Source organism: Rhinolophus hipposideros (assembly GCF_964194185.1).
Source record: "Rhinolophus hipposideros genome assembly, chromosome: 20".
NCBI lineage: Eukaryota > Metazoa > Chordata > Mammalia > Chiroptera > Rhinolophidae > Rhinolophus > Rhinolophus hipposideros.
In genome coordinates, this window is record NC_138066.1 from 11,449,880 (window position 1) to 11,475,708 (window position 25,829).

At 44.5% G+C, this 25,829-nt stretch overlaps 1 protein-coding gene across 2 annotated transcripts; it reads right to left on the reverse strand.

The window, feature by feature from the left end:
- Positions 1 to 217: 217 nt before the first annotated feature.
- SCIMP (SLP adaptor and CSK interacting membrane protein) lies at positions 218 to 25,604 on the reverse strand. Of its 2 annotated transcripts, none has more exons than XM_081027635.1 (5): positions 25,535 to 25,604; positions 13,400 to 13,523; positions 11,518 to 11,581; positions 8,960 to 9,030; positions 218 to 7,105 (listed from the first exon to the last, which is right to left on the reverse strand). In XM_081027635.1, exons 2-5 carry the CDS (start codon positions 13,509 to 13,511, stop codon positions 6,897 to 6,899), a joined length of 456 nt encoding a protein of 151 aa, XP_080883761.1. In that variant the 5' UTR covers positions 13,512 to 13,523; positions 25,535 to 25,604; the 3' UTR covers positions 218 to 6,896. The 2 variants fall into 2 exon arrangements, with proteins under 2 accessions (XP_080883761.1, XP_080883760.1); XM_081027634.1 differs by lacking the exon at positions 25,535 to 25,604 and adding an exon at positions 20,928 to 21,073.
- Between the last annotated feature and the right edge of the window lie 225 nt (positions 25,605 to 25,829).

The window sequence follows — 25,829 nt, forward strand, 5'->3', positions numbered from 1 at the left end:
CCAACAGGGAAGAATCTCCACCCCCCCGGACCCCCCTCGACCCTCCCACCCCTTGTTGCCATGACAGTCCCTACAAGGGAATCCTTCCTCCCCAGGACCTGAAGGAGTGGTCAGCAAAGACATGCCCTGGAAACACCTCTGACTCCACCCCTGAATATTTCATGCCCTCTTTCAAATATAATCCTAAATTTTCTTTCTTTCTTTTTTTTTTAATTGGGGAAGGGGAACAGGACTTTATTGGGGTACAGTGTGTACTTCCAGGCCTTTTTTCCAAGTCAAGTTGTTGTCCTTTCAATCATAGTTGTGGAGGGTGCCGTTCAACTTCAAGTTGTTGTCCTTTCAGTCTTAGTTGTGGAGGGCGCAGCTCAGCTCCAGGTCTAGTTGCCGTTGCTAGTTGCAGGGGGCACAGCCCACCATCCCCTGTGGGAGTCGAACCGGCAACCTTGTGGTTGAGAGGACGTGCTCCAACCAACTGAGCCATCTGGGAGCTCAGCGGCAGCTCAGCTCAAGGTGCCGTGTTCAATCTTAGTTGTAGGAGGCGGAGCCCACCATCCCTTGCGGGACTCGAGGAGTTGAACCAGTAACCTTGTGGTTGAGAGCCCACTGGCCCATGTGGGAATCGAACCGGCAGCCTTTGGAGTTAGGAGCATGGAGCTCTAACTGCCTGAGCCACCGGGCTGGCCCCTAATCCTAAATTTTCTTTACGTTCACAGTAGCTCTCCTCCCGGGCCTGTCCACTTCTGCATTTTGGGAATATTTTTCTTTCTTTTAATAAATCTTCGGCCTGCTTGCATTTGTTAGCGTGGCATTGTTCATACATCCTGGAAAGCCTTCCTATGATGATACAAGGATCCAGTCTCCAATAACAATTCCAAGATTTGGATTCCCCAGATCACTCCAGGGTGACAATGGACCTTCCTTTGTCAGTAAGGTCACTCAAAGCCTGGCATCTGCCCTGGGGATAACTTATAAACTCCATTCTTCCTGGAGACCTCAATTCTTTGGAAAAGTAGAAAAAGCGAATCCGACTTTATAAAGGACTCTGGGAAACCTTTGTCAAGAGACCTCCGAGCCCTGGCTCCAGTTACTGCCCATTGCTTTACTTGGTTGTTGAGCTGCGCCCAAAGAGCCCCTAAACTTAGCCCTTACGAAAAGTTCTATGGGAGCCCTCTTCTTAAACCTGATCTGCCTGTAGACTCTGACTTCAATTCTGTTATTTCCTGTATCGTTTACTTGGGAGAGGTTCAACAGGCACGCAGGGAATAGGGACCTGGCACCTGCCCCAGGCCAAACCCTCTGCACATCATAGAGTCATAAAACCAGGGGACCAAGTATTTTTAAAAGCCTGGAAAGAGGGGGGTCGCTAGTGCATCAGTTAACTCCTCCGAAATGGGAGGGACCCCATACAGGTCTCCTGAGCACTCAAACTGCTGTCAAGGTACAAGGAGCCGAGAACTGGGTCCACCTCTCTCGATTCAAACTTGTTTCATTCAAGTCTCCACAAGATTCTCCCCTAGAGGAAGACTGTCACCTGTGAGCCAACTGAAGACCTTAAGCTCCTCTTTAGACGAACAAGTCAATCTCCCAAGACTGATAAGTACTATGACTAACCCCAGACTCCTGGGTTTGCCAATTATTGCCTTTCTCTTAAGCCTTATTTTAGCTCTGGTTTTCCTCTTTACATGTGTCCTACCTGGGATCCCCATTGAACCATCGCCAGTCATCACCATGATTTTAGTCCTTTTGGCTCTCCTCTTCCCTGGGCTCCTCGGGGGAGAATGAGAAAATAACTTTATCGTCAATTCTTTTCAGACTGCTAATCTTTAGCCCTTGTCTTCTTTTTTTTTTTTTAAATTAAATGGACTAATAAGTATTTTAAATCTTTCTGTTTTAATTTCCAATAAGGTAAATATCAACAGATATCTTCTGTATAAACAAAATCTCTTCAGTGTCTCAGTCATTTTTAAGAGTGTAATGGAGACCTGGTACCAAAAAGTTCAAAAGCTACTGTTCTAGGGTATGTATCCTGAAGTAGGATTGCTGGGTCACATTTTCAGTTTTACTACATGCTGCCAAATTGCTCTCCAAAGTGTCTAAAGCAGAACTTTAAAAAATCTGTATATAGTTAGACTTTTTCTCAGGCAAATCTCAAATTTTAAAGAATCACAGAATTATTATTAAACTAGTCCAGTGCTACAACAGATTTGATCTATGAAATATTGATTCAATATCTTTTCTAAACAATAGTGAGAAATGCAGGGTAATATTTATTTTTCATGCATTCAGAGGAAGTTTTTCTTGGTCACTGAAAATAGTGTTGCAGAGTGTCAACATTAAATGTATCGGAAAATTTATTTTTGTTTGGTGCCTCATGGGAGGTAGAAATGTACAAGTTATGCAAATTTCTTTCTTTTTTTTTTCTTTTTCTTTGTTTTTTTTTTTTTACCATCAGGGGAATTTCATTGTTCTTAAATAATACCTTCTGCAATTTTTGTTAAAACCTAAGCCATATTCCACTGACACCCAATTTGTAAAAAAAAGTAAAAAGCTAAGGCATCTAGCGTTAAAAAAAAATTCAAAGGCTGTTAGTTTATAGGTCACTAAGTGACCAAGTTTATTTAGTGTTGTTATGTGATTGTAGAATATTTAAAATGTTCAAGCGTAGCTGATCTAAAACTTTAACGGCACTAAAGTTTGGAAATAAAATGTGAGTAAACATAAAAAACTGAATTTTACAGTTGAAAGGCCAAGATGCAATGATACTAATTGGCTGTTTCTTACAATGGTTTTGCATGAAGTGATTTGCACATTCTGTTCTAGTAAAAGGAAATGTGACCACCGTCACTTGTTACCTGTTATTTATGGTGAAGGGCTTTCTGTAATCAAGTATAAATCTAAGTGAGATTTCCTGTGTCTGCTTGGCCATGGCAGAGCACGCATTGGTGCGCTCAGGGAAATGGATGGGATAGGTTAGAAACTGAAACATACCACAGTTCAGGAGACATGTCTGAGCAGTAATAGTACTATTGATGCAACATGCATCACTAGAACAAATGGCAATTGTTTTTTATGTGTTGTTAGGAGATTATCCAGCTCCTGGTGAGGCTGAGGGAACTATGTCTTCAGTTATGTTAATAACCAGACTCCCAGCAGATCAGGGTCTCTAAAATTGTTAATCCAGGTGTGAATGTGTTTGACAAAAAGAATCAAGCAGTTTTTCTCTGGGCGTATGTAATTTGGTTGAGGTTTTATTCTGGGTATCTGTAATGTCCAACATCCAACAAATATTTATTAAATGCCTACTATGTGCCAGGGTTTGTGCTGGAGGCTTGGAACATAGCAGCGAGCCCCACAAGCTGCATCCCAAAGGAGCTCCAGATTAGAAAGAAGAATGGAAAATGAACGAGGCAATTATAATGCAGAGGGAGAAGTGTTTCCATAGGGACAAGTACAGGGAGTGGTGAGATCCCAGAGGAGTTCATTCCTTCCTTCTTTCATTCATTCAATTGATCATTTATTCAACATGTTTATCGAGCATCTACAGTGCCTGGGCATTGTGCCAGGAACAGAGAGAACAAGGGGGGAAAGAGAGACACAGTCTCTGCCCTCATGTTGCGCTCAGTCCAGTGGAGGAGAAAGACAGGTACACAGGTAATTACAGCATGCTGATATTATGAGAAGAGAACGTCTAAGAGGGCACCAGAGCCAAATTTGGAGTGGTGAGGAAAGGATCTAAGCAGAGATGGGAGGGACCAGAAGGTGGGGAACAATGTTCCAGACAGAGGGGAGAGTACTGTGCATATCCATAAGGGCAAGAGAGACCACAGACAAGGTCATATTAAATGGCCAGAACAAAAATATGGGCACAGTGAAAGTTGCAAGGAGGTGAGGAAGGAGAGGGTTGGCAAGATATAACTGGTGACCAGATCTGGACAAATCTTGTAACCCATATTAAGAAATTTGGGCTTTTTTTGAGGATAATGGGTAAAAAAGAACTTTAAGCAAGGGGATAAAGTGGTCAGGTGTTCATGTTAGAAAACCACTGGCTGCCATGTGGAAAGGGGATTGGAAAGTGAGATGCTAGAGGCAGGAGATCTGTTGGGAGGCTACTGAAGTTCTCTTGGCAAGTGCTGGTAACACCTGACCCAGGAGTGGCAATGGAGACATGTGGATTGATTGGAGAGCTGTTTGAGAGGTGCAATCAGTAGGAGGCAGGGAACATTGGAAAGAACTCCAGATAGTATGCTAGTTTCTGACTTCAGTAACAAGGAAGATAGCAGAGCCTGTGGGGGTAGGTAATTAGTTCCTTTCACTTTATATTGAACTTGAGGGGTCTGGGAGAGAGTCATATGGAGAAGTCCTGGACGCCACTCGGTCTGGAACTAAGGAGAGAGCTCAGCTGGAGTCTGCGATTTGGAAGTCAGCAGAATAGAGGGGCTCTGAGTCCATGGGCATTGGTGAGATCACTCATGAGTGTTTGGAGCAAGATGAGGGCAGGGATGGGGAGAGAATCAGAGGAAGACCAACATTAAAGAGATGTTTCAGAGAGAGGGGCTCACAAACCAGACTGAGAAGGACAGACAGGCAGGAGAGCCAGGAGAAGTCCCAGAAAGCAAGGAGTTAACATTTATCTGGTATTTGCTTTTAACTTTCATCATACTGTGTGTCCCCGAAAATAAGACCTAACCGGAAAATAAGCCCTAACATGAATTTTCAGAATGACATCCCCTGAACATAAGTCCTAATGCATCTTTTGGAGCAAAAATTAATATAAGACCTGGTCTTATTTTCGGGGAAACACGTTAGATGATGAACACTTAACAGAAAATTTATAAGAGGAAAGCATACACATGAAACACTTCTATCCATTAGCTTACTTTCTATAATTTGGGGAAAAGTTTCTTTCTTTGGTTCATGGAATCCCAGAGTTCCATAAGGCCATAATCAGAGAACCAGTAGCCTAAAATAAGGAGGTACTGACAGAAAGTTAAAAGTCTCCCTGGAGTCTATAAAGAGAGAACTGGTCTGGCATCAGTTGAGAGGAGAAGCTTGATATGGCAGGAACACACTTTCCATCTCTTGAGGAGGAGCTCAGTCCAAGAATCACTCCTAGGCTTTTCCACTGTTCATTGTGCTCTCCCCAAAGCTTGCTCATTAGCTGGATTTCTCAGGGAATGCTTAGAAATCAGCATCTTGTGAGTCTGGTTAGAAAGTGTCAAGCTGGGAGGGAGGTGAGGGTAAGGGGGATCAAATATATGGTGATGGAAAGAGAACTGACTCTGGGTGGTGAACACACAATGGGATTTATAGATGATGTAATACAGAATTGTGCACCTGAAATCTATGTAATTTCACTAACAATTGTCACCCCAATAAATTAAAAAAAAAAAAGAAAGTGTCAAGCTCCGGCAGGCACACTGGCCCTGGTGGTCGGAGCTCCATGCTCCTAAAGCCTAGGTCACAGGTTTGATTCCCACATGGGCCAGTGAGCTGCGCCCTTTACAGCTAAGACTGTGAACAACGCCTCTCCCTGGAGCTGGGCTGCGTGAGCAGCCAGAGGTTGGCATGGGCTGCCACAGGCTACCATGAGCTGCTGTGAGCCGCCCACCGACTGCCTCAGCTGCCGGGAGTGCAAGGCTTATAATACAGCATGGGCCAGGGAGCCTGGGAGCTGTGTTCACATAGACTGAGGAACAATGGCTTGAACCGGAGTGGGGTCAGGAGGGTAAGGGGGGGTTGTGTGAGGAGAGGGGAAGGCGGAAGAAGAGGGGAAAATGTGTCAAGGTCTAGGGCTCTAGCAGATTAACTTGAAAGAATAGATGAGCTTCAGGAAACTACAAAGCTGACATGGGTCTCGGTGACCACACTAGGGCACTTATTTAATAGGACAGAGGCCCACTTTCCTGGCATCTTACTAGCTGCAGCTCATCACACTAGAGTTTCTGCCTCCAGACAGTGGGAACCATCAGTGGGAACCATGATCTGGAAGGAAGGGTCTAGGCGCTGTTTGCATAAAACTTTATGTAAGGGAGGAAGCAGTAATGGAAGAGGGAGATAAGCCCCCTGAACTCTCATCTTGCATCTGCCATTTAGTTGCCCTTTTCTTTCCTGTTCCCCATGACTTTTCCTGGGGACAACTACTTTTCCTATAGCCCAATACACATATTGCAATATGACACCTCTACGTGTAACTTCTGTCCTTTGGTCCAGAAGGTAACTTCTGTCTTTTGCTGTTTTGGTGCAACTAGGAAGCACAGGAAAAAACCTGGGTGAAAACTTGACTCTCTATGGTCATTCTGGCCAACATCATCGAGAGGCACTGGGGTTTGAGGTGTGAGTTGGCGAGGAGGGTTCACAAGAACAAGCAAGCCCCACCCTGGAATAACGCACAAGGCTGACGAAGTGACTTGCAGCACAAGAGCAGTCAGCTGTAACTACCACCCCGCAGATGCTCAATGCAGGAAGTGGGTGGGGCTAGCTGGGAAAAGACCATATATGTGCTCTGTGGGGGCGGTGCTGGGTGATGGGAACCTGGGAGGATCTGCAGAATTAAGCACCAAGCTTTAAGATCGCTCAGAACCACACAAACAAAGGAAGGAAAGGGGGTCGAGTGTGGAGAACAGCTTGCTTTCTCACGGATGGGAGCCACGGAGCTCAGTGGTCCTCCCCGTGGAAACTTGCTCAACGGAAGCGCAAGGCCTGAATCCTCTCCCTTCAGGGCTGAGCATTGCATCTTTTGTGTGGCTCCAGTCATGTGATGGCTGACACTTCTTTATCTCAGGTTCAGGAAGTGCTTATTCTCCAGGAATTAGTGAAGAATGAGTACAGAGCCTCATAACATTACCACTGGCGTTCCAGACCGGGCACCTGTAGAAGTTCAACCATTCTTGACAGTTTTAAAATAAGTTGTGTGAACCCTCTTCAGCTTGCCAAAAAGAAGAAACAGTGGTTTCAAAATGATGGTTTTCCATTTCTGCAGGGATTTCCACATCGTCATAGTCACATTCCGGCTCAATGTAGCTGGGGATGGAAACTGTCTTCTTATTTCTACCTTTATTTACCAATGAGTACATCACTGTTGGCCCATTCGGGGTTTCCTGTGGGGCTAGAATACACAAATAGGTTCTTACATGCAAGGCCCTTTTGTGTTAATGTATGTTTGACCAAGAGGCTCAGCATGGTTTTCATGGGTTTTGGTGATCCTCCCATTTCTTGGAGGACTAGATCCCCATTTTACAAAGTAAACAGGCACAGACACGACACAGTCTCAGGATCAACCAAGTGACTAAGTGGCAAACGGTGGTCAGACGTCATGACTCCCATGTCCCTTTGCCTGACTGCACTGCAGTGGGAACCATGAAACAGAAACTCAGACCAGGAATTGACTAGAGCTAGTAGCCAAGTGACTGGTGTTGTGTCTGTAGATCCTAACTCCCCACAAGGAAGTGATGCAAATCATATTTCCTTTTTGGTACACTCCTCACAATGACTTACACCATTTTGCAGAACTGTTGCTAATTGTTCATGTGTAAATCTCTCTGCTAAGAAGGAAGGGGACAGTGGTGTTTTCAAAAGGTGGAATTAGTGGAGAATGAGTACATAGCAAAAGGACTGAAGTGGCGAGGGGAAGGATGATAAAACAGCTCAGCTCTACCTTTCATGGAGACTGGAACTACCTCTCCCACAATCTCATCTTTTCCTAAGAAAACCTGAAAAACCTCTACCGTTTCATTTCCTGCAGAGCTTTGCAGTTAGACAGCTCTGAGTTCATATTCAGGCTTCAGCAGTCACTAGCTGTGTGACCTTGGGTATGTCACTTAACTTCTCTGTGCCTCAGTGTCCGCATCCGTCAGAAGCTACTGTATGTGCCTCATAGAGTAGCTGAGAAGATGGAATGAGCTCATGCCTGTAAAGTGCCCAGCGTGGGGACTGACACACAGTGAGTGCTGAATAAATGTTAGCTATTATTATTATTATCCATTCAACCAAAACATTTGGGTTGATTATCTAAGCTCCAGGCACTGTTCTTAGTAGTGGGTAAACCGTAGTGAACAAGACAAGAAAGGTTCCTATTTCTTGGAATTTATAATCTAGTAGAGGACATAGATAAATAAACAAATGAATAATAACTAAATAAGATCATTTTGATAATTGCCATAAGTTTCATAAAGAAAATGAGCAGGATTACTCTAGATAGAGTGCGCAGGAATGGCCTCTCTGAGGTGGTAGGTAACATTTGAGCTGACATCTGAAGGATGAGGTAAGGCCAATTATGTGAAGAGCTTAAGGAAAAACGTTCTAGTCAAGGGAACCAGGCAGAGTTTTTTCTGATAGGAAGTGTGAGAGGCCCAGAGACACCCTCAAGTTCCTTTTTACCCATATTCGAAGCTGGGATTTGAATATGAATTTATTCATTGAATATTGGGAGCATTGGTACTTACTCTGCCCCTTTTAAACGTGTTCATTTCTTTTAAACAGGTTGCTTCCATCTTCAAACCCTAGTGTTACAGGCTGAATGTTTGTGGCCCCCCAAAATTCGTATGTTGAAGCCCTAACCCCCAGTGTGGCTGTATTTAGAGATGGGGCCTCTGAAGAAGTAATGAAGGTTCAGCAAGGCCATAAGGATGGGGCCCTGTCCAATAGGATGGACAGGTGTCCGTATGTCCGTATAGTCTGGTGTCTGTATGAAAAGAGACACCAGAGAGCCTTTCCCGCCTTGCGAGGACACAGCAAGAAGGTAGCCATCTACAAGCCAGGAAGACAGACCTCACCAGAAACCAAATCGGCTGGCACCTTGATCTTGGATTTCTAGTCTCCAAAACTGTGAGAAAATAAGATGCTGTTGTTTAAACCACGCTGTCTATAGTATTCTGTTATGGGCAACCTGAGCCGACGAAGACACTTAGCTAAATCTGTTATCCTACCCTGAACGAGACTGCTATCAGCAGAATATACTTACAGGCATCTTGTTGAAAAAGCAAGCCCCTGGGTGGCAGAGGGGGTAATTGAACTGGTGATTCATTGAGATTCCTGGAGAGAAATCAACAGAAGGAGTAGGTGTTTGGTTTTGACCATGCCCACTGGCAGTGGATTTCAAGGAAAATGTGAAGGAAAGTGAACAGGGTGGAATATTCGAAGCATAGTCTCTAAAACCCGGAAGCATTGCCTTCCCTTTCTAGGTCTCACACCCCATTTATGACTGGCACTCTAAAGAAACCACTTCCGCTAGCCCAGAGAACAGCAGGACTGGAGGGAAGGGAGTAGAAGCACTGTAGCTTAGAGCATGGAGCATGCCTTCCTGGGCTCACCTGAGCTGGCGTAGCAGGAAAGATAAGCTCAGCTGTATTTTGATTTGCAAAACAGACATACTCCTGAAGCTAACTGTATACATACCATGTGGCAGCAGTTACACTACTGAGTATATACCCTACCGTAACGCTTGCAGATGCTCACCAAAAGACGTTCTAGAATGTTCATAGCAGCGCTATGCACAATAGCCCCACCCTGGACACTACCCAGATATCCACCAGTAGTAGAATGGATAAATTCATCATGGTATATCCCCACAGTGGAATACTCTATAGCAATGAGAATGAACAGTCTAGAACCACAGACAATGAATCTCACAAAAAAAACGTCAAGCCAAAGAAGCCACGTACCAAAACATACGTACTGTATAACTCCATTTATATAAAGCATGAAAACAAGAAAAAAACACGAACTCATACTATTTCAGATAGTGGTTATCCTTGGGGTGTAATGGCTGAAAGGGAATGTAAGATGTTGAGGTAGGTGCTGGTAATTTTGTTTCTTGATCTGGCTGCCAGCTACCTAGGCGTGTTCTGTTTGTGGAGATTCATTGAGTTGTACTCTTACCATGTACACTTTTATGTATTTCATATTCTATTTCAATAAGAAGTTTCAACAAAAAGACTCCACACCAGCCTTCTTAGCCAGACACCCATCCCCTTATCAGTCCTCTGATTTCCAAACTGGTACTAGATTCTTCTGAGGCAAGTTTTGGCCTCCTCTATGGGATTAAGTCCCCTAGGGAATGCATAAGCATTTTTAGGTTGTTGGGGTGAGTGGAGAAGGGGACATGTGGCAAGAGCTCCATCAGTGGCCTCTCTCCATCCCTCCATGGCTCTTCCTAGGGGAGGAGGGAAATATTTCTGACTTCTAAATTTGGGGAAAAGCCAGCTCTTCCTACATTCTCTTCCAGAGCTGGCCTGACTGCAGAAAGCATATATTCTGCTTGGGTCTTTGCCACTCAGAGAAAGCGGCAGCCCTGCGGAGAAGGCCAGAGACTCTCAGGGCTGCCTGTGCAGGAAAGTTCACCTGGTATTGAATTAGGAAATGCACTTGCCCATGGAGAAGAGCTACATCCTGCAATGCCAGTTTCATTCTCAATAAAGGCACTATTTTGGTTACCTAGCTGATTGACACATTTGAATTGGTGGGAGGAAAAAGCCTATCATTTGCTCGATCCCTTAAACCCCAGGAAAAGTCACCTTAGAAAAGCATAAATTTCGTTTCAGATAGTGTGTGCATTTCAGAAAAAGGACTGGCCCCTGACCAGTTCCTGGGAGATACCTCTAAGCTCTTAGACTACCCTGCCTGGTAAAAGTGTCTTCGTGGACCTGGGGCCTTGGACCAGCCAGTTTATGCTAACAAGGTGGTTGATGGAGAGTATCTGCTTGTGTTTGCCTGGGGTCGTGGGTCAGGCTGTATCAGTTTGGCTTCTGGAGGGGCTGGAGACTGAGTAGCTAAAGTAGTCATGCCCACGCTCTGTGCCCATGTGACTGACTCCAACAAAAACCCTAGAAAAGCAAGGCTCAGGTGAGCTTCTGTGGTTGGCCGTGCTTTGCACGTGCTATTGCAGTTCACTGAGAATTAAGTGCTGTCCATGTGGTTCCACTAGGAAAGGACAATTGGAAGCTTGTGCCTGGTCAATCCTGGACTCCCCCCATATGCCTTTTTCCTTTGCTGATTTTAATCTGTATCCTCTCACTATAATAACCCATAATCTTGGATGTAATAGCTTTTCTGAGTCTTGTGAGTCCTTCTAGTGAATCATCCGGCCTAAAGGTGGTCTTGGGGACCCCCAACACAGACAGCAATCCTAAAGCCCCACAGATATCATAAAATACAAAAGAAAAGTGAATGGCCTATTTTTGTTCAGCACAATTACTTTTAGAGGACTACACTTTTTATCCACTTCAAGAAAAGAAGGGTAGACCTCACCCTGAGTTGTGGGCCCTGAACACAGAGCCCAACCTGCGACCTCTAGCGAACTAGACGAGGTAAAGGAAAACCTGGAGAGCAGAGAGAGCCAGATGGTGCCTGCACCTCCAAAGACCTGAGACTGCTCCTCTTAAAGTGGGGAGAGTTGGCAGACATGACGAGTCACTGGCTGGTGGGCATATAAGTCATACAAGCATAGCAGTGTAGGCACAAGAGTGGAAGTGAAGAGGCAGTTCTCAAAATTGAAAAGCAGAAGGCTTTCCCCCTACTTACTCATACATCATTTCTTCATCTCTCGGCTTTTGTTTCAAGGGCTTGGCAATTTCCAGTTTCTTGCCTGAGGGGAAAAAAACCACATATTCCTTAAGGAAGAATGAGCAAAAGCTGTGATTTTAGAGCTCAGAAATCCTCAAAACTCAAGCGAGTTCAGGATATTTGGAAGAAGAACCACCAGGAGGAAACAGACTTAGAGAGGTAGAGTTAATAAGTGGTAGAGCTAGAATTGAACCCAGGCCATCTGATTACAGAGCCTTTTTCTAGTTCAATGAAGGCAGGACCATGTGGGCTGTGTTTATTTTCTCACTGCCCAGTACTATACCTGGCACGTAGTTAGCTCTCAGAAATATTGGTCACATGCATAACCAAAAGTGTGGTTGGGAGGAAATGAGACAAAGAATGGGAAAAGCAGTTTGTAAATTGTGACGTGCTGGGTGTATAAGTTATTTTTAATTATAACCTGCTTGTTAATAGGAGTGGGTCAAGATAAAAGACAATAGGAAAAGTTTTTATTCAGGGTCATATTTTTGTCCATATCTGAGAATGAAAAGTTTTAAGAAGGCAAATGGATAGAGGACTATAGGAGCCAGACTGTTTTAAATACATTTTGTATTTTAAAAAAATTACTCTCGGGGGATCAAATATATGGTGATGGAACGAGAACTGACTCTGGGTGGTGAACACACAGTGGGATTTATAGATGATGTAATACAGAATTGTACACCTGAAATCTATGTTATTTCACTAACAATTGTCACCACAATAAATTTTAAAAAATTACTCTCAAGGATTAGAGGGGGGAAAATACATTGAACCGGGAGCCCAGCAGACCTGAGCTCTGGTCCCAACTTTGCCACCAACCTCTGTGAGACCTCAACCAAGGCCTCACCTTTCTCTGAATCTTAATTTTCCTATCTCTAAAAAGAGATCGAGAAGAATGACAAAAAGATTTCACTTCTGGTGCAGCCCGGACCTTCCAGCGCTGGGGTGAGCAGGATTCTGAGGCTGTGTCCAGACACAGCGGGGGGACGGAGCCTTGATCATAGTGGGATGTCTGCTCAGGGTGCTCCAAGGGAAGGTGGCTGGACCTCTCAGTGTACTCACCATCCCCGGGTGTACTCCAGGCTTAGGTCATTATGTAAAGGGATAAGATCTCAAGAAAACACACCACTGAACCAAGGATTTAATGTTTCTGGAGATGAGTTGTCAAAATGGAAAACCCACTTGGAGATAATTTGAAGTTAGTATTAATCACCAGGTAGCAGGTTATTTATATCTGAGGATGCCTGGAACCTCTGGCCAAGGTGAACATAATACGAGAATGTGGAGTATGGTCTTAGAGGAGGCAATCGTGGTGGCCAAACAGCTTGATCATGGATTGAGTGCATTTTTCACACCGCAAGATAGTTTTATTTAAACCACTGTATTAAGGCATGATTGGCATACAGAAAAGCTGTATGCATTTCATGTATACAACTTGATGAGTTTGGTATCATGATAGTTTTTGACATTCCATAGACTTGTGCTCTTTCCAGTCTCAGAGATAAGATGCCATGATCAGCAGCCACGTTGGAGAGAAAGCAGTGGAGCGTAGTGTGGTAGCGTGCGTTGAAACAGATTCTGCTCCCACCCACGCCCTTCGGGCTGGAAGAGTTCTTGGACATTGGTTAACCTCCCTCCCTTCACTGTGCAGATGGGGAAACCTAGGCCCAGGGATACAAGTTAGTGGCAGGGCTTGAACGAAATCCAGAATGCACGGACTTAATCTAAAGTTCAGCCCATACAGGCCCAGAATGAATCTTTTTGCTCTAAAGGAGCCCTAATGCACTGGCAACCACCCCTCTACTCCCTCCACCTGCCCTGGTGAGATGGCCATTACCTCGTCTAAGCAGCCGCCTACAGACACAGTACAGGATGAGACCCAGAACCATCGAGACAGCAATCATGGCCACAGCTAAGATGATCCAGAAATTGGCCTTCCACCAACCCATTGCCGGGGGTTCCTGAGGAGAATGAGATAGAGGAATGAGGCATGAGTGAAAGGTATCCTGGGGCTGCAGGGGTAGTTACCTACCGTGTTGTGTGAAGATACAGCTGCTTAGGGATCAGGCAGACACTGGTTCACAGTCGAACCCTGCTGCATAGTAACTCAGGCAAGTCACTCAATCTCTGAGCCTCAGTGTCCTCATCTGCAATATGGGAGTGATACCATCTACTACTTCACAGGGGATTTGTGAGGATTGGAAATAAGATACGAATTTCCAGGTATGAAACAAATAAGTCATGGGGATGTAATGTACAGCATAGGGAATATAGTCAGTAATATTTGTAATAGCCTAGTACAGGGTCAGGTGGTTGCTAGATTTATCATGGTGATCACGTCTTTAGGTATATAAATGGTGAATAACTACGGTGTACCCCTGAAACTGACATAATGTTGTCTGTTAGCCACATTTTTAAATAAAAATCTTTAAAAACAAATATCTGAACAAATTAGGTGCCACTTAATTCAATTTTATTTACTTTTCAGCAGTTATATAAAGATGGAAATGTAGAGTTGCTGTCATCACAGTGTTTCTCTGTCATTGTGATTTGAACTTAGAGTATGTTCATGTTATTTAAACTTCTGTACTATTAGCCATAATTTTCTTCATAATCTGTGCTATTTCCAATTTCTGGTAATAAAAATGATTATGGTACTCACAGCCAAAGTATCTGTCCAATATTTACACCCAAGCATCATTAAATAGTTCCAATTTATTTTTTTAGAAAAGGAACAAAATATGGATCGACCAGGTACTCTAGAAATGGAAGACATATCACTGCACTTTCTTACACTGTCAAACATTCAGTGGGGGTAGGAAATGTCACTTAAAGCAATAATTGACTGGAGTTGTTTTTATATCATATGGGTAACGTAGGCTGAATTCATAGCAGGGAGATAGAAGAAGTTTTTTTGTTTGTTTGTATTCTAGAAAAATACCTTGATGGGTCTTTTTGAGTGGGACATGGTCAGAAGGGGGAAAGCGAAGATGCAAAGAATACTGTGTTCGTCTGCATGAGGAAAGTAATAGAAATCTGGGGCCTGAAAGCTGGCAGACTACAGAGGGGGAAGTCTGGGGAGTGGGCAGCAGCCAAGGGAGAGAGCAGAGAGCAGATCTTAAATGTTCTCCCCACAAAAAAGAAATGGTAATTACGTGACATGATGTGTTAACTAACACTAGGGTGATGACCGTTTTGCAATATATAATTGTATCAAATCAACACGTCAAGCGGCTTAAATTTACACAGTGTCATATGTCAATTATATCTGAGTAAAGTTTGGGAAACAAAGAAAGAAAAGAAAGAAGACTGACGAAAGTTGGATCATCATAAGAAATTCACCACAGTGGAAAGTGACCAGTGTATTTTTAGGGCCATCATGTCTAATATTCATTCTTAAATTGTTGCCTAAATAACGCTGTGTTGTAATCTTCTATTCCCATCAAATCTTCAATTACATTGCACAACAAAAGCTTATATGAACAGAGCCGGGGGGAACATGACATGTGTGCAGTGGTTTTCCAAACCAGGGATGACATAGGGGCAAGTAGAAAGAAAAGCAGCTGCCAGGCTCCAGGTGACAGTGGGAAGCAGGGTGGACTTTAAGAGTAGCCACCAGGAATTCAGGGAGATTCGAGGGAGGGGCTAGGCTCCCCTCACGCATGGAATGCATTTTGCCAGGCCATTTGGATATTAAAGTAAAAAAACTATCCTTGAGGTCTGGGAGAGATCCTGGAATATCCTGTTTATGTGAGAATCAACTTCCTGTGTCACCATTTAGCCAATGGAAACCACCATGCATGTTGATATAGTGCATTTCTGACTCATGCTTTTGAGTAATATTAACAATGTCAACAGAGACCCAGGCAGGGGGCAGAGGCACAGGGGTAAAATTAGGCTGCTGCTAAAGCCATTATTACTACAAAGACCTTCTTACTTGGCTTACTATTTTAAAATGTGCATTACTGGCACAGTGTCTTCATTTGTTAAGTTGTTATATTACGATTTGGATTTTCAGTTCCAAATTCCGTTTTTTTAGTGAAGATTTGGCTTAATCAAATGTAATGTTCTCTGGCTATTAATAAAGTTGTGTGTGAAAAAATCAATCATGTATAACCAGCACTCTTCTGTCCACGTCATTCTGCAGCTTGCTTTTTTGCTTAACGTTGTTTTTGTCATTTTTCCATGTTGGTAGATGTGCTGCGGATTTACTCTTAAGAGAACAAAGTGTCAGCTATCTGGGAGCTCTTATCTGCTAGGCATGCAGTGGGCAGAGGTTTTGTAAATCTCCCTATCAGGATACACAAAAGAAAGTAATAGAGGAGGAAGAACAAAGAGGAAAAGAAAAATCATGGAGACTGGAAACTTGGCTTTCAGTGGGGGCTGTGAAATTTGGTTTTCACCAGTAAGGTCAAAGGGCACTGGATTTAAGAAGCCACGACAAGCCACGACATATCAGAGGGCAGCCTCTTTGTTGAACAAATCTAAATTGAAATCTCATCTTCTTAGCTCTGGGAAACCAGATAGATGGATAAACAGATAGAATTTCTTCCCTCCATTTTCTCTTTCTCTTTTTTCTTATTCAACTGTGTGTCTCTTGGTTCTTTGTCTAATGTTCCTTTCCTATTTTCTTTTCTTTTTTTTTTTTAATTAATTTTATTGGGGTGACAATTGTTAGTAAATTTACATAGATTTCAGGTGTACAATTCTGTATTACATCGTCTATAAATCCCATTGCGTGTTCACCACCCAGAGTCAGTTCTCCTTCCATCACCATATATTTGATCCCCTTTACCCTCATCACCCACCCCCCACCCCTCCTTTCCTATTTTCTATCTCTTTGTCTTTTTGTTTTACTCTTGAAGGATTTCTCCAATATAAACATCATCGTTAGAGCTATAGAAGTAACTTCCATGAAAAGCCAAAGAAATTTCAGTTTCAAAGAAATTTCATCCTGATCAGATTCCTGGGGAAGAAAGAGGAAGTAGAATGATGTCAGAAAGTGAAACTACGAGTCGCTTTTCAGAACTACACAGTGATAGATATTTTGCACTTTTGTTCTTACAAAGTGAGTGCATTTGATTTGCCATCAGATGTTTCGAGTGTGTTCAGTGCACCAAGTTGTCCACAAGTGCTTTCTCGTCTCTCACCTCATCTCATCCTCACCCCCACACCCTTTTCCAGACAGGAACTGAGACTGAGGTGAAATGACATGCCCAAGGTCACCCACGTAGAAAGGAGGGTGGAATGCTTTCTCTGTGTCACAAGGCCTTCCTCTGTTGATATTAGTCAGTGTCATCAACACAAGGCCAAACGGGGTTCACGATATCTTACTTTAGAAGGAGCATTGCTGTGGTAGTGATATGTGGTGTGAGAAGCCAAGGGATTCCCCAGAATGAAAGATCAGAGCCCACTGTTGAGAATAAGCATCCCAAGTTCCCCACATCCTGGGACCAGAGAAACACTCTTCCCCACGGACTGCTGAGAGATGCCTTTTCTACAGAACCAAGAAGCACTTGTCTTTTGGGGAGAGTGCTGCTGTGGGAGCGGCAAGAAAATCATATTTCATTCCCAGTTGGATATCCTCTGGGCCACCAGGGTGGTTTCATGGCCAGGGTGCCATCAGGGAGCAGAGAGGAGCTCTGGGGAGTGATGGCAGAGAGTACAGCTGGGGGCGGGGAAAGGGGGTCGACATGCAATGGCTGCAGGATCAAGTTCAGGCCCTGGAAAGATGTGCAAGCTGAATCCCACCTGCGCTGGCAGGCCTGGAGTAGATAAGATTATGGAATGCAGGATGGCTGAGAGCTACTGAAGCATGGGGCAAAGAAGTGTTTGCATAAGATGCTGGCTGTAGCTCGGTGATGTACCCGCGTCTCTCAAGGGCTCACAAGGGACCTCTCAAGGGCCAGATCTTCATCCAAACACCACAAACTAGCTCAGCAGGAACGGCCCACTGATGGGAGAGTTGCCGTGGAAAGCTGTTCGTCCCTGTCTTTCCTCCTCCATCCAATACCAGGGAAGAAAGTGCTGGGTGGGGTGGGGTGGGGGGGACAAGGGGGTACTGACGGAGCTGAGGCAGCCCCACCCCTCTCTCTACTCCTTTCACTGGGGCAGAGGGGAGAGCTTTGGATCAAAGACGGAAGTTTTAAAATAAGCACGACTAAATTTTTAAAACTGAAATGAGTCTGTTTCATAATCAAAAGTCACTTAAAAGTTTTGGAATTGGGCTGAAATGTCATTGAGAGAGGCCACTCCCTCCTGGAATGAGGTGGGAGCCTAGGCAGCAGCAATTTTTGGAAACCAACCATATTCGTTTCCTATGACAGCTCTAATAAATTACCACAAACACAGTATCTTAAACAACACAAATGCATTATTTTACAGATTTGGAGGTCAGAAGTCCAACATGATGTCACTGGGCTAAAATTAAAGTGTGGGCAGGGCTGTGTCCCCTTCTGGAGGCTCCACTGGACAAGCCATTTCCTTATTCTTTTCAGCTGCCGTAGGCCACATATGTTCCTCGGTTCCTGGCCCCTGCCTCCATCTTCAAAGAGCAATGTTGCATCTGACATGGGAAGGTTTTCAAGGCAAGACTCAGACTCAGAGATAATGCAGGGCCCTGTGAGCCGGAGTGGGGGCCCAAGGTCCAGTATAGACTAGAAGAGGGTAAAATCTGATGTGTGGACCAGAACTTGTCCAGTCCCGAACCATAGGTCACCAGGTCCCAGGGCAAGTAGGGTGGGTACAGGCGTAGGCATCCCAGATGTTGGGATGAGGTCAGGGAGTTGCAGGGCCTGACCTCAGTTCCTGTCAACTGGGGGAGCATTTGGTGGACACCATGAATGGAAGAAGGAACAGGAACTATGGGAGACCCTTTAGTTATTACTTGTCGAGTTCCTTGGATGTGTCAGGCCCTGAGTCAAGAACTTGAGGAATAACATGAATTCCCTGCCATGCCTGAACCTTGGTATTACCTGGGGAGCTTGAAAAACTGCTGCTGCTACATTACATCTGAGGCTGTGATTGAGTGTATCTAGGGTAGGGCGTGGCCATCGGGATTTTGTTTGTTTTTAATAAAGTTCTCCAGCTGATCCTAATATGAGGCCAAGGTTGAGAACCACTGACGTACATGTTATTACTTAATCCTCATTATAACCTTTGGGGGGCTAGGATTTCCCCCATTTTATTTTACAGATGAAACAACTCAGAGAGATTAAGCAATTTGCTAGAGCAACACAGCTAGCAATTGGCTAACTTCAGATGGCAGCTCAGCCCAGTCTGATGCCCAAATTCATGTTCTCTTTACTCTGCCAGGCTAACACCAAGCTGATAAAAGTTTCTTTTCATTACAGAACTGAAAGCAGAACCCTTGTTCAAGAACTGCGATACTGGCAAGACCTCGGCTTTTAGCTGTGACTTGTTTCACATAATAATAGGCTCAATATGAAAATGCACTTTATAAAAGTAACATGCGTCATCTGCTAACTTACCACGAGTTTTAAGTACGTACTCTACCTGCGCCATCTCATTTAACTCTCACAACAACTCTATAAGGCAGATCATAATTATTATCCCATTTTATAGGTAAGAAAATGGAGACTTACAAGAAGTCTGCTCAAGGTTGCAGAGCTAGCCAGTGGAAATATCAGAAGCCAAACCCAAGTCTTTCTAACTCTAGGGCACTAATTTATGACCACGAAGCCAGGGCCTTGGGAAAAGTATTAAAATGGAGATACGGTACCAGGGTCCACCGTCCCTACTCCACTCCCAGTTCTGGTTGGTAGGTCTGGTGTGGGACTCAGGTATCAGCATTTTTAACAAGCACTCCAGGTGGTTCTCAGGCCTCAGGGAGGAACACTGCATCTGGCTAATCTGCAGAGCCCCTACCTGGGGCAGGTGAGAAAGCTGGAGCCTTGTTCCCTGCAACAGTCATGGGCAGTAGCAGCAGCAGCTGGGTGGAGTGAAAGGCACTTAAAAAGATGCCTTAAACCCAAATACTTTTCCTGTCTGCTTGCCACAGTGCCTAGACTTTCATAATCCAGTCACTTCTCCAGAGCAAAGTTCCATGCTCCCTCCGTTTAAACTCATTTACCCTCGTATGCCAGACACTGAGGAAGTGAAACTGATTTTTACGAGGGTGTGAATGACTTTATTGGATCCCCAGGATTCCTTACCTAGGGAATTGGCAGGAGCAGGGGCATCCTAAAATCTTACCCAAAGTCCTTAGAGGTCGGTCATAACTGAGCACCATATAGGAATGAAGTTTCCGCAGGACCAAGAAGGCCCAGGAAGACCGTTATCTAATCGTTCTCCCTGCTTGTCTTCCCCTCCCTACCTCACCTGATGCTCTGTGCTCAGGAGCTCAGAGCTCCTGTACTTTCTCTGCCTTTCTCCTCAAGCATCTTGCCCTCAGGACAGACTGAGTCTCCTTCACTCTGAGACCTCCATGACTGATGACAGCTTCAGGGGAGCTCAGTGCGATGAAAACCCAGAAGGCAAAGGAAGCCTGAATTTCTTTTCTTTTTTTGTTGTTGTTAAATTAAAGTTTATTGGGGTGACAATTGTTAGTAAAGCTACATAGATTTCAGGTGTACAATTCTGTAATACATTATCTATATCTTACATTGTGTGTTCACCACCCAGAGTCAAAGCCTGAATTTCAAGAAGAGAAGAAACTGAGGTTGAGGAAAGGTTGTATGTTTAACATACAGAGACTTCAGTGTAATACACCTCACAATACCACCTCACAGTGTAAACTGTGAAGGTGCCAGGAGAGAGACCAAGAATGAAATGCAGGGATAGAAGAGAACAGGAACAAGATCTGAGCAGCAGGGGAGATACCTTCAAGGTCCCAGATGGAAGAATGAGCGTTTAAAAGGGAACAAGGATGGGGAGAGGATGTGCTGCTGGATGGAACCCAAGGCTCACACCCAAAAGCTCCCATTCTCTCTGAAGTAGGTGTCAAAGTCGATGGGCAGGGTGCTGGGTGGGGACAGGTGGGAGGCTGACACACACCCTCTCCGCCAATATGTTAGGATGAATACACAAAATGTACTTTTTCCTCCAACTGAGCCCATATATTCTTACTGTGACAGCTGTCTCTTGGTTTATTTGTTCACTGTCTGTCTCCCACACTGGCCTGTAAACTCCGTAACAGCAAGGGTCTTGCCTCTCTCTTTCTCAGTTTCCAGTGCCTAGAACATCTCCTCGGAGAAAGTGGGCGCTCCATACATATCTGTGACTATATGAACCAAAGATGCCCTGGCCTCTTTCCCCCAATACTGGCAGACTTCCCTTGCAACAATGCAGGGTAAGAGGCACTTTGGATCCAGGCACTGTGCATTCTAACTCCAAAGCCACCTCACCTGGACACGCGACCTTGGGCAGGCTCCCCGCCCTCCATCTGCCATCGCTGGTGGCATTGAACGGCTGACTGGGAAGCAGAGGCCGTGCAAGCATTAGGAGGCAGAGTTCCAGCTTCTCTCCTGTTTCTCCCCATTCCTCCAGTAACCTAAGACATTTTTGTCAGTGAGTCTGTTGCAATTCTGAATGGTGTCAGAGGAGAGCGGCTCAAAGCAACAGTCATCCAGTCCCAATTCTCATTTCCCCAAAAGACACATCCGGGGAGTCGGTGACAGAAATCACACTCAATAGCCATCATCGGGAATTCCAGAGAATGGGTTTATTTAGCATTTGCTTTTTTTAAAAAAAAACCGAGATTGTCAGAGGAAGAAATGCAGCTTACAATGTGACGGCTACTGGTATATTCACATAAATGAAACAATGAGAATGTCTCTACGATATGTGATGCAGCTAACATTTTCTCACCTAATCCAGCTGATTTCATGAAAAAAAGTACTGAATGTAAGCCCCTAAATTTATTTCACCACCCACTACGAGTCATGTCCTGTATGTTGAAAAACTTGAGTTTTTTCTCATGAAAAAGAAATGATCTGAAATAGCCACGAGTCCCCAAAGGAGTGGGTAAAATGTGTGTGTAGGGGAATTAGAGTTTTGGAATGTTGGAGTTAGAAGAGGCCTCAAAAAAATGTCTTGAGGCAGACTTGCAAACAGCTCAGAAAGAAGATGGGGAGATCTGAATTCTAATCCAGCTCCTTGCTATCTGCCACTAAGGGCTGTGTGGCCTTGGACACAAGTCTCTTTAGTTGAGGCCTGCTTTGTCCAACACAGCAGCCACCGGCCCCAGGAGGCTATTCTATTGAGTACTTAGTGAGGTAGGTGGTTAGTTGGAGCTGAGATGTAAGTGTGAAATGCACACTAGAGTTCAAAGACTTTGTGTGATAAGCAAAAGGAAAAAAATCCCATTAATAAATGTTTATATGGATTACATATTGAAGTGATAATATTTTAGTTCTATTGGGTTAAGTAAAATGTATTATTAAAATTAATTTCAGCTTTTGTTCCTCTTTTTATTCTCTCCCCCCAATTGAAAATTTTCTTCCTCTGCCCTGTTCACACTCATATTATTTTTTTTAAAAACTTTTTAAATTTATTAAGTGTGTTTTTCCAGGACCCATCAGCTCCAAGTCAAGTAGTTGTTTCAATCTAGTTGTGGAGGGCGCAGCTCACAGTGGCCCATGTGGGGATCAAACTGGCAACCTTGTTAAGAGCACCACGTTCTAACCAACTGAGCTAACTGGTCGCCCCACATACTCATATTCTTAATATCAACCATCTGGGCATGGTGTATTTACTCAAAGAATGTGAAACTGTAAAAACAGAATGGAATTCAACAGGAGAATGGATAAACAGGCTGGTATATTCATTCATACAATGAAATGCTACCTAGAAATTTTAAAAAACGAATTCGTGATACAACAATATAGATGAATCCTGAAAACATTAAGTGAAAGAAGCCAGATGTAAAAGAGTGCAACCTGTATGAGTATCCTTATAGGAAGTTCAAGAACAGACTAAACTACTCAATTGCGATGGAAATCTGAATAGGGGTTTCAATGGAGGAGGAAAAGTGATTAAAAAGGGGTGCAAGGGGACGTTCTGGGGTGTTGGAAATATTCTATGTCTCGTTTTGGGCAATGGTTACAAAGTACACCCAATTGTCAAGTGTACTGAACTGTACATTTAAGGCCTGAGCATTTTATCGGTGTTAATTACACCTCACCGAAAAAAATAAAAGTAAAAAAGAGAATGAGCTGCGGTTAAAGTACTTCGCTGGCTGGGCTGGGAATAACCTTGCTGGTGGGAACTGGAGAATGTTGAATTCCTCTGGATGTTGGGTAGGGAGGGGGACTTGGAGTTCTGGGGGAGAAGAAAATGAGAAGGGGTGGGAGGAGGAGAGGAAGGGGAGCCGGCCAGATGGTACAAAGGGGGAGAAGCAACTGACAGAAGGTGCTCGGAATGGAGGGGCCATGACATTTTAAGAACAGAGCTGTCGTTCGAATTGCTGCCTTAGAAACCTCTCCTGTGTTCCCCCACCTCACCCCATTTTTAGTAAAGTCTATTGCATCTGCCAGTGCTGCAGGGTTTTATTTTGTTTTGTTTGGGTATTGCAGGGAACCAAGAAAGGGGCTGAGTTTCACCCCTGGGTCAGTGCAGTATGGGACAGAGGCTCATCCACAAGGCTTGGAGCCAGTGCTAACCACGGGAAAGGGGTGGCCTCCTGGAAACCCCACAGAAGTCTCGGGAAGGGCTTTGGACTTGCGCAGGGCATGGGATGAGGGTTTGAGCTGCTCTCAACCTAGATCTCAAGTGTCTGGGAAACTGTAGGTAATATTTAGGCTAACACTAGCAAGTCAGCATGAGCATTTCTTGTCTGAATTCACCTCTGGTTCCCAGATTGTCACTGCCCATGCTCAGTGAGGGCAAGTTCCCAGCTGACCTCCTGGCTGATGTCAGCACCAGAAATGGCCAAGGGGATAGTTGATGGCAACTTAAAAGCCAAGTGTGCCTGGGGAAGGGCAGGGCAGTGTAATTAAAAGGAGTCCAGCCTCTCTTCTCCCTCTCTCTATTCTCCCACTTCTGTGAAAGGCTAAATACAAATCCTAGAGCTCCAAGGAGAGGGTGAGCTGAACATGCCTTTTTGGCCATGCAGAGCCATTCTGGCTGCATGCACTTCCTTCAGAACGGTGGCGTGTCACACTATTACTCCCAGATTAACCTTGAAGTCTGATTTATTTCATTATGGGACTCGACTCTGTTCGTACATGATCCCCATTATAGTTTATTGCTCCCCTGGCATGTTTGTCTGCCCACAGTTAGAAATTACATCAATTTGCTAGGAAAAATTAAAAAATAATGATAAAATCCTATTCTGGTAAAGTTGTGGTGAAACAGATCTTCCTACATAGCCATTGGCTGTATACATTGACTTAAAAATATGATTTTTTTGAAAGCAAATGATAATACACTTTTTAAAACGGCACCTCCGTCTAGATCAACAGCAGGCAAACACTCAGAGATTGGGAAGAAAATTACAGAAGGGCCACTTGATGGGATAGGATGCAGCAATCCAGTGACAGGAGTAAAACATCATGAGAGGGACAAGTGGGAAATTGCATAAAATAAAAAGAGCAGAATACAACATTGTGTTGTCATATTGTCACGTACCATTATCTGAGTATGTGGCTGGGACGACTGGGAGAAATCACAGAAAACACATTTTGATGTTTTAGTGTGTGAGAGTAGGAAGCTTCTTTCTTTCTCTACCATTCCCACCTTGGATGATGCATAAAACGGACACATTTTCAAAATTTTAGGCATCACATCTTAAATGTGCATCTGCTTCCTATTCCCAAATCAGTCTCTTTTCTAGTATCTCTGAGGTATTTGTTGGGAAGTGTTCACCCTTAGCAGAACCTTCCAGAGTGCCTGATTACTCAAGCTTCCTAGTACGTTTATCCCAGGTTGTCTACAACCCAGAAGTCCTTCCTTGGGTCCAACCAAATTGTCTCTTGCTATTGCTTACTTTTCTTATTTGTTTGGTTCTAAGAATGTGGAGGAAAACTCAAAACCTGTCCCTCAGTGGCTCTCTGGAAATAATGCTGATGTTGTTAGTGGATGGAGGAGACAGGGATACCTGGGCCCTGATGACAGTTTGTATTTCTATTTCTAGAGTGTATTTACATCAGTGTAAAACAATGATAACTTTTCCAAATATCTATACTTAGGAAAAAAGATTAGAAGGCAAAAAAACAAGCTCTAACCCACAGTTGTTGTGAGATGGTGGAAATTAGGGTCATTGTTTCCCTATTTCTCTGCAGTTTTCCAACTTTCAGAGGGGGAAAAAGATCCTTAAAAAAAAAGGAACTCCCAGGCCTTGTCTTCTCCAAGTTCAGCAATTTCCACTTTCGATGCTCCCTCAGAGCTCAGTATGTGTTAAGGAGCCAGGAAAGGGAGTGGCTTTCTGGCAAGTGATGTGTGAGAAAGTGGAAGCGGAAGTGACAGAGCCGAACCCAACAGTGATTTTTCCAGAAGTCACCTTGATCCCAATCCTGTGGAAGGCAGGATGCCTTATAAATAAATCCCCGAATGCCAGAGACAGAGTGACAAAGACAGCTAGGCTGGTGGTGTCCTAGGTTTTTCATCCAGCTGCTCCAAGACGTAGCCTGAAGTTCACACAGTCGAGACAACTCCACCCCTGCCTCCAGCACCGACCCTCTGACACAAGGTCCTCTCACATATCAGTACCGAAACTCACCATGAGGATCCAGGGTGATAACAAGCCCTTAGCAGCGCACATCTAAGTCTGTCATTGTCATTTGGTCCTGAGACGGAGGCTTCTTCATCACCCCTACACACACACACACACAAGGAAATGGAGGCCCAGGGAAGTGCAGTGATTCTGAGGTCACCCAGCCAGTGACCGCCAGAGTGGATTCTACAAGACCAGTGTTTCTCCATCCCCACCCAGCGGTCATACCAAGGCCCCAGCTACAACTCCCCAGCGCAATTCCAGGCAGCCACTCACACCAACACATGCTCAGATGCTTACCTGGGTAGCGAGGGGGTCTATATGCGACCGGCTGAGGGGACAGCAGTGTCCTGAGTGCTGTGGCTCAAGCACAGCTGATGAGAGGCGTTCCTCGCCCACAGGCCTTCCACCTACCTCAGAGCAGCAAGTGCCAGCCTGACCACACTTCCCCTTTCTGCTAAGCCCACAGGGAGAGGCCCAGGCGCCACCATCACCAAGCAACCAGTCCATTTTCCAGCGAAGCTGACTCCTAAAGCTTTGCAGAAGCCAGAATCTTCTTGCTGCCCCCACGTTCCCACAAGGCCCAACAGAAGCC

Bases quoted from the DNA above. Each gene is read 5' to 3' on its own strand.
- SCIMP (XM_081027634.1), bottom strand. From the start codon at position 20,984: ATGCCACCAGCGATGGCAGATGGAGGGCGGGGAGCCTGCCCAAGGTCG. The intron at 13,524-20,927 runs GTGAGGTGGCTT...CATTCTCCTCAG, and splicing joins GCCCAAGGTCGCGTGTCCAG to GAACCCCCGGCAATGGGTTG. The intron at 9,031-11,517 runs GTAAGTAGGGGG...ATTTCTCTCCAG, and splicing joins GATGAAGAAATGATGTATGA to GAATCTCAATGAATCACCAG.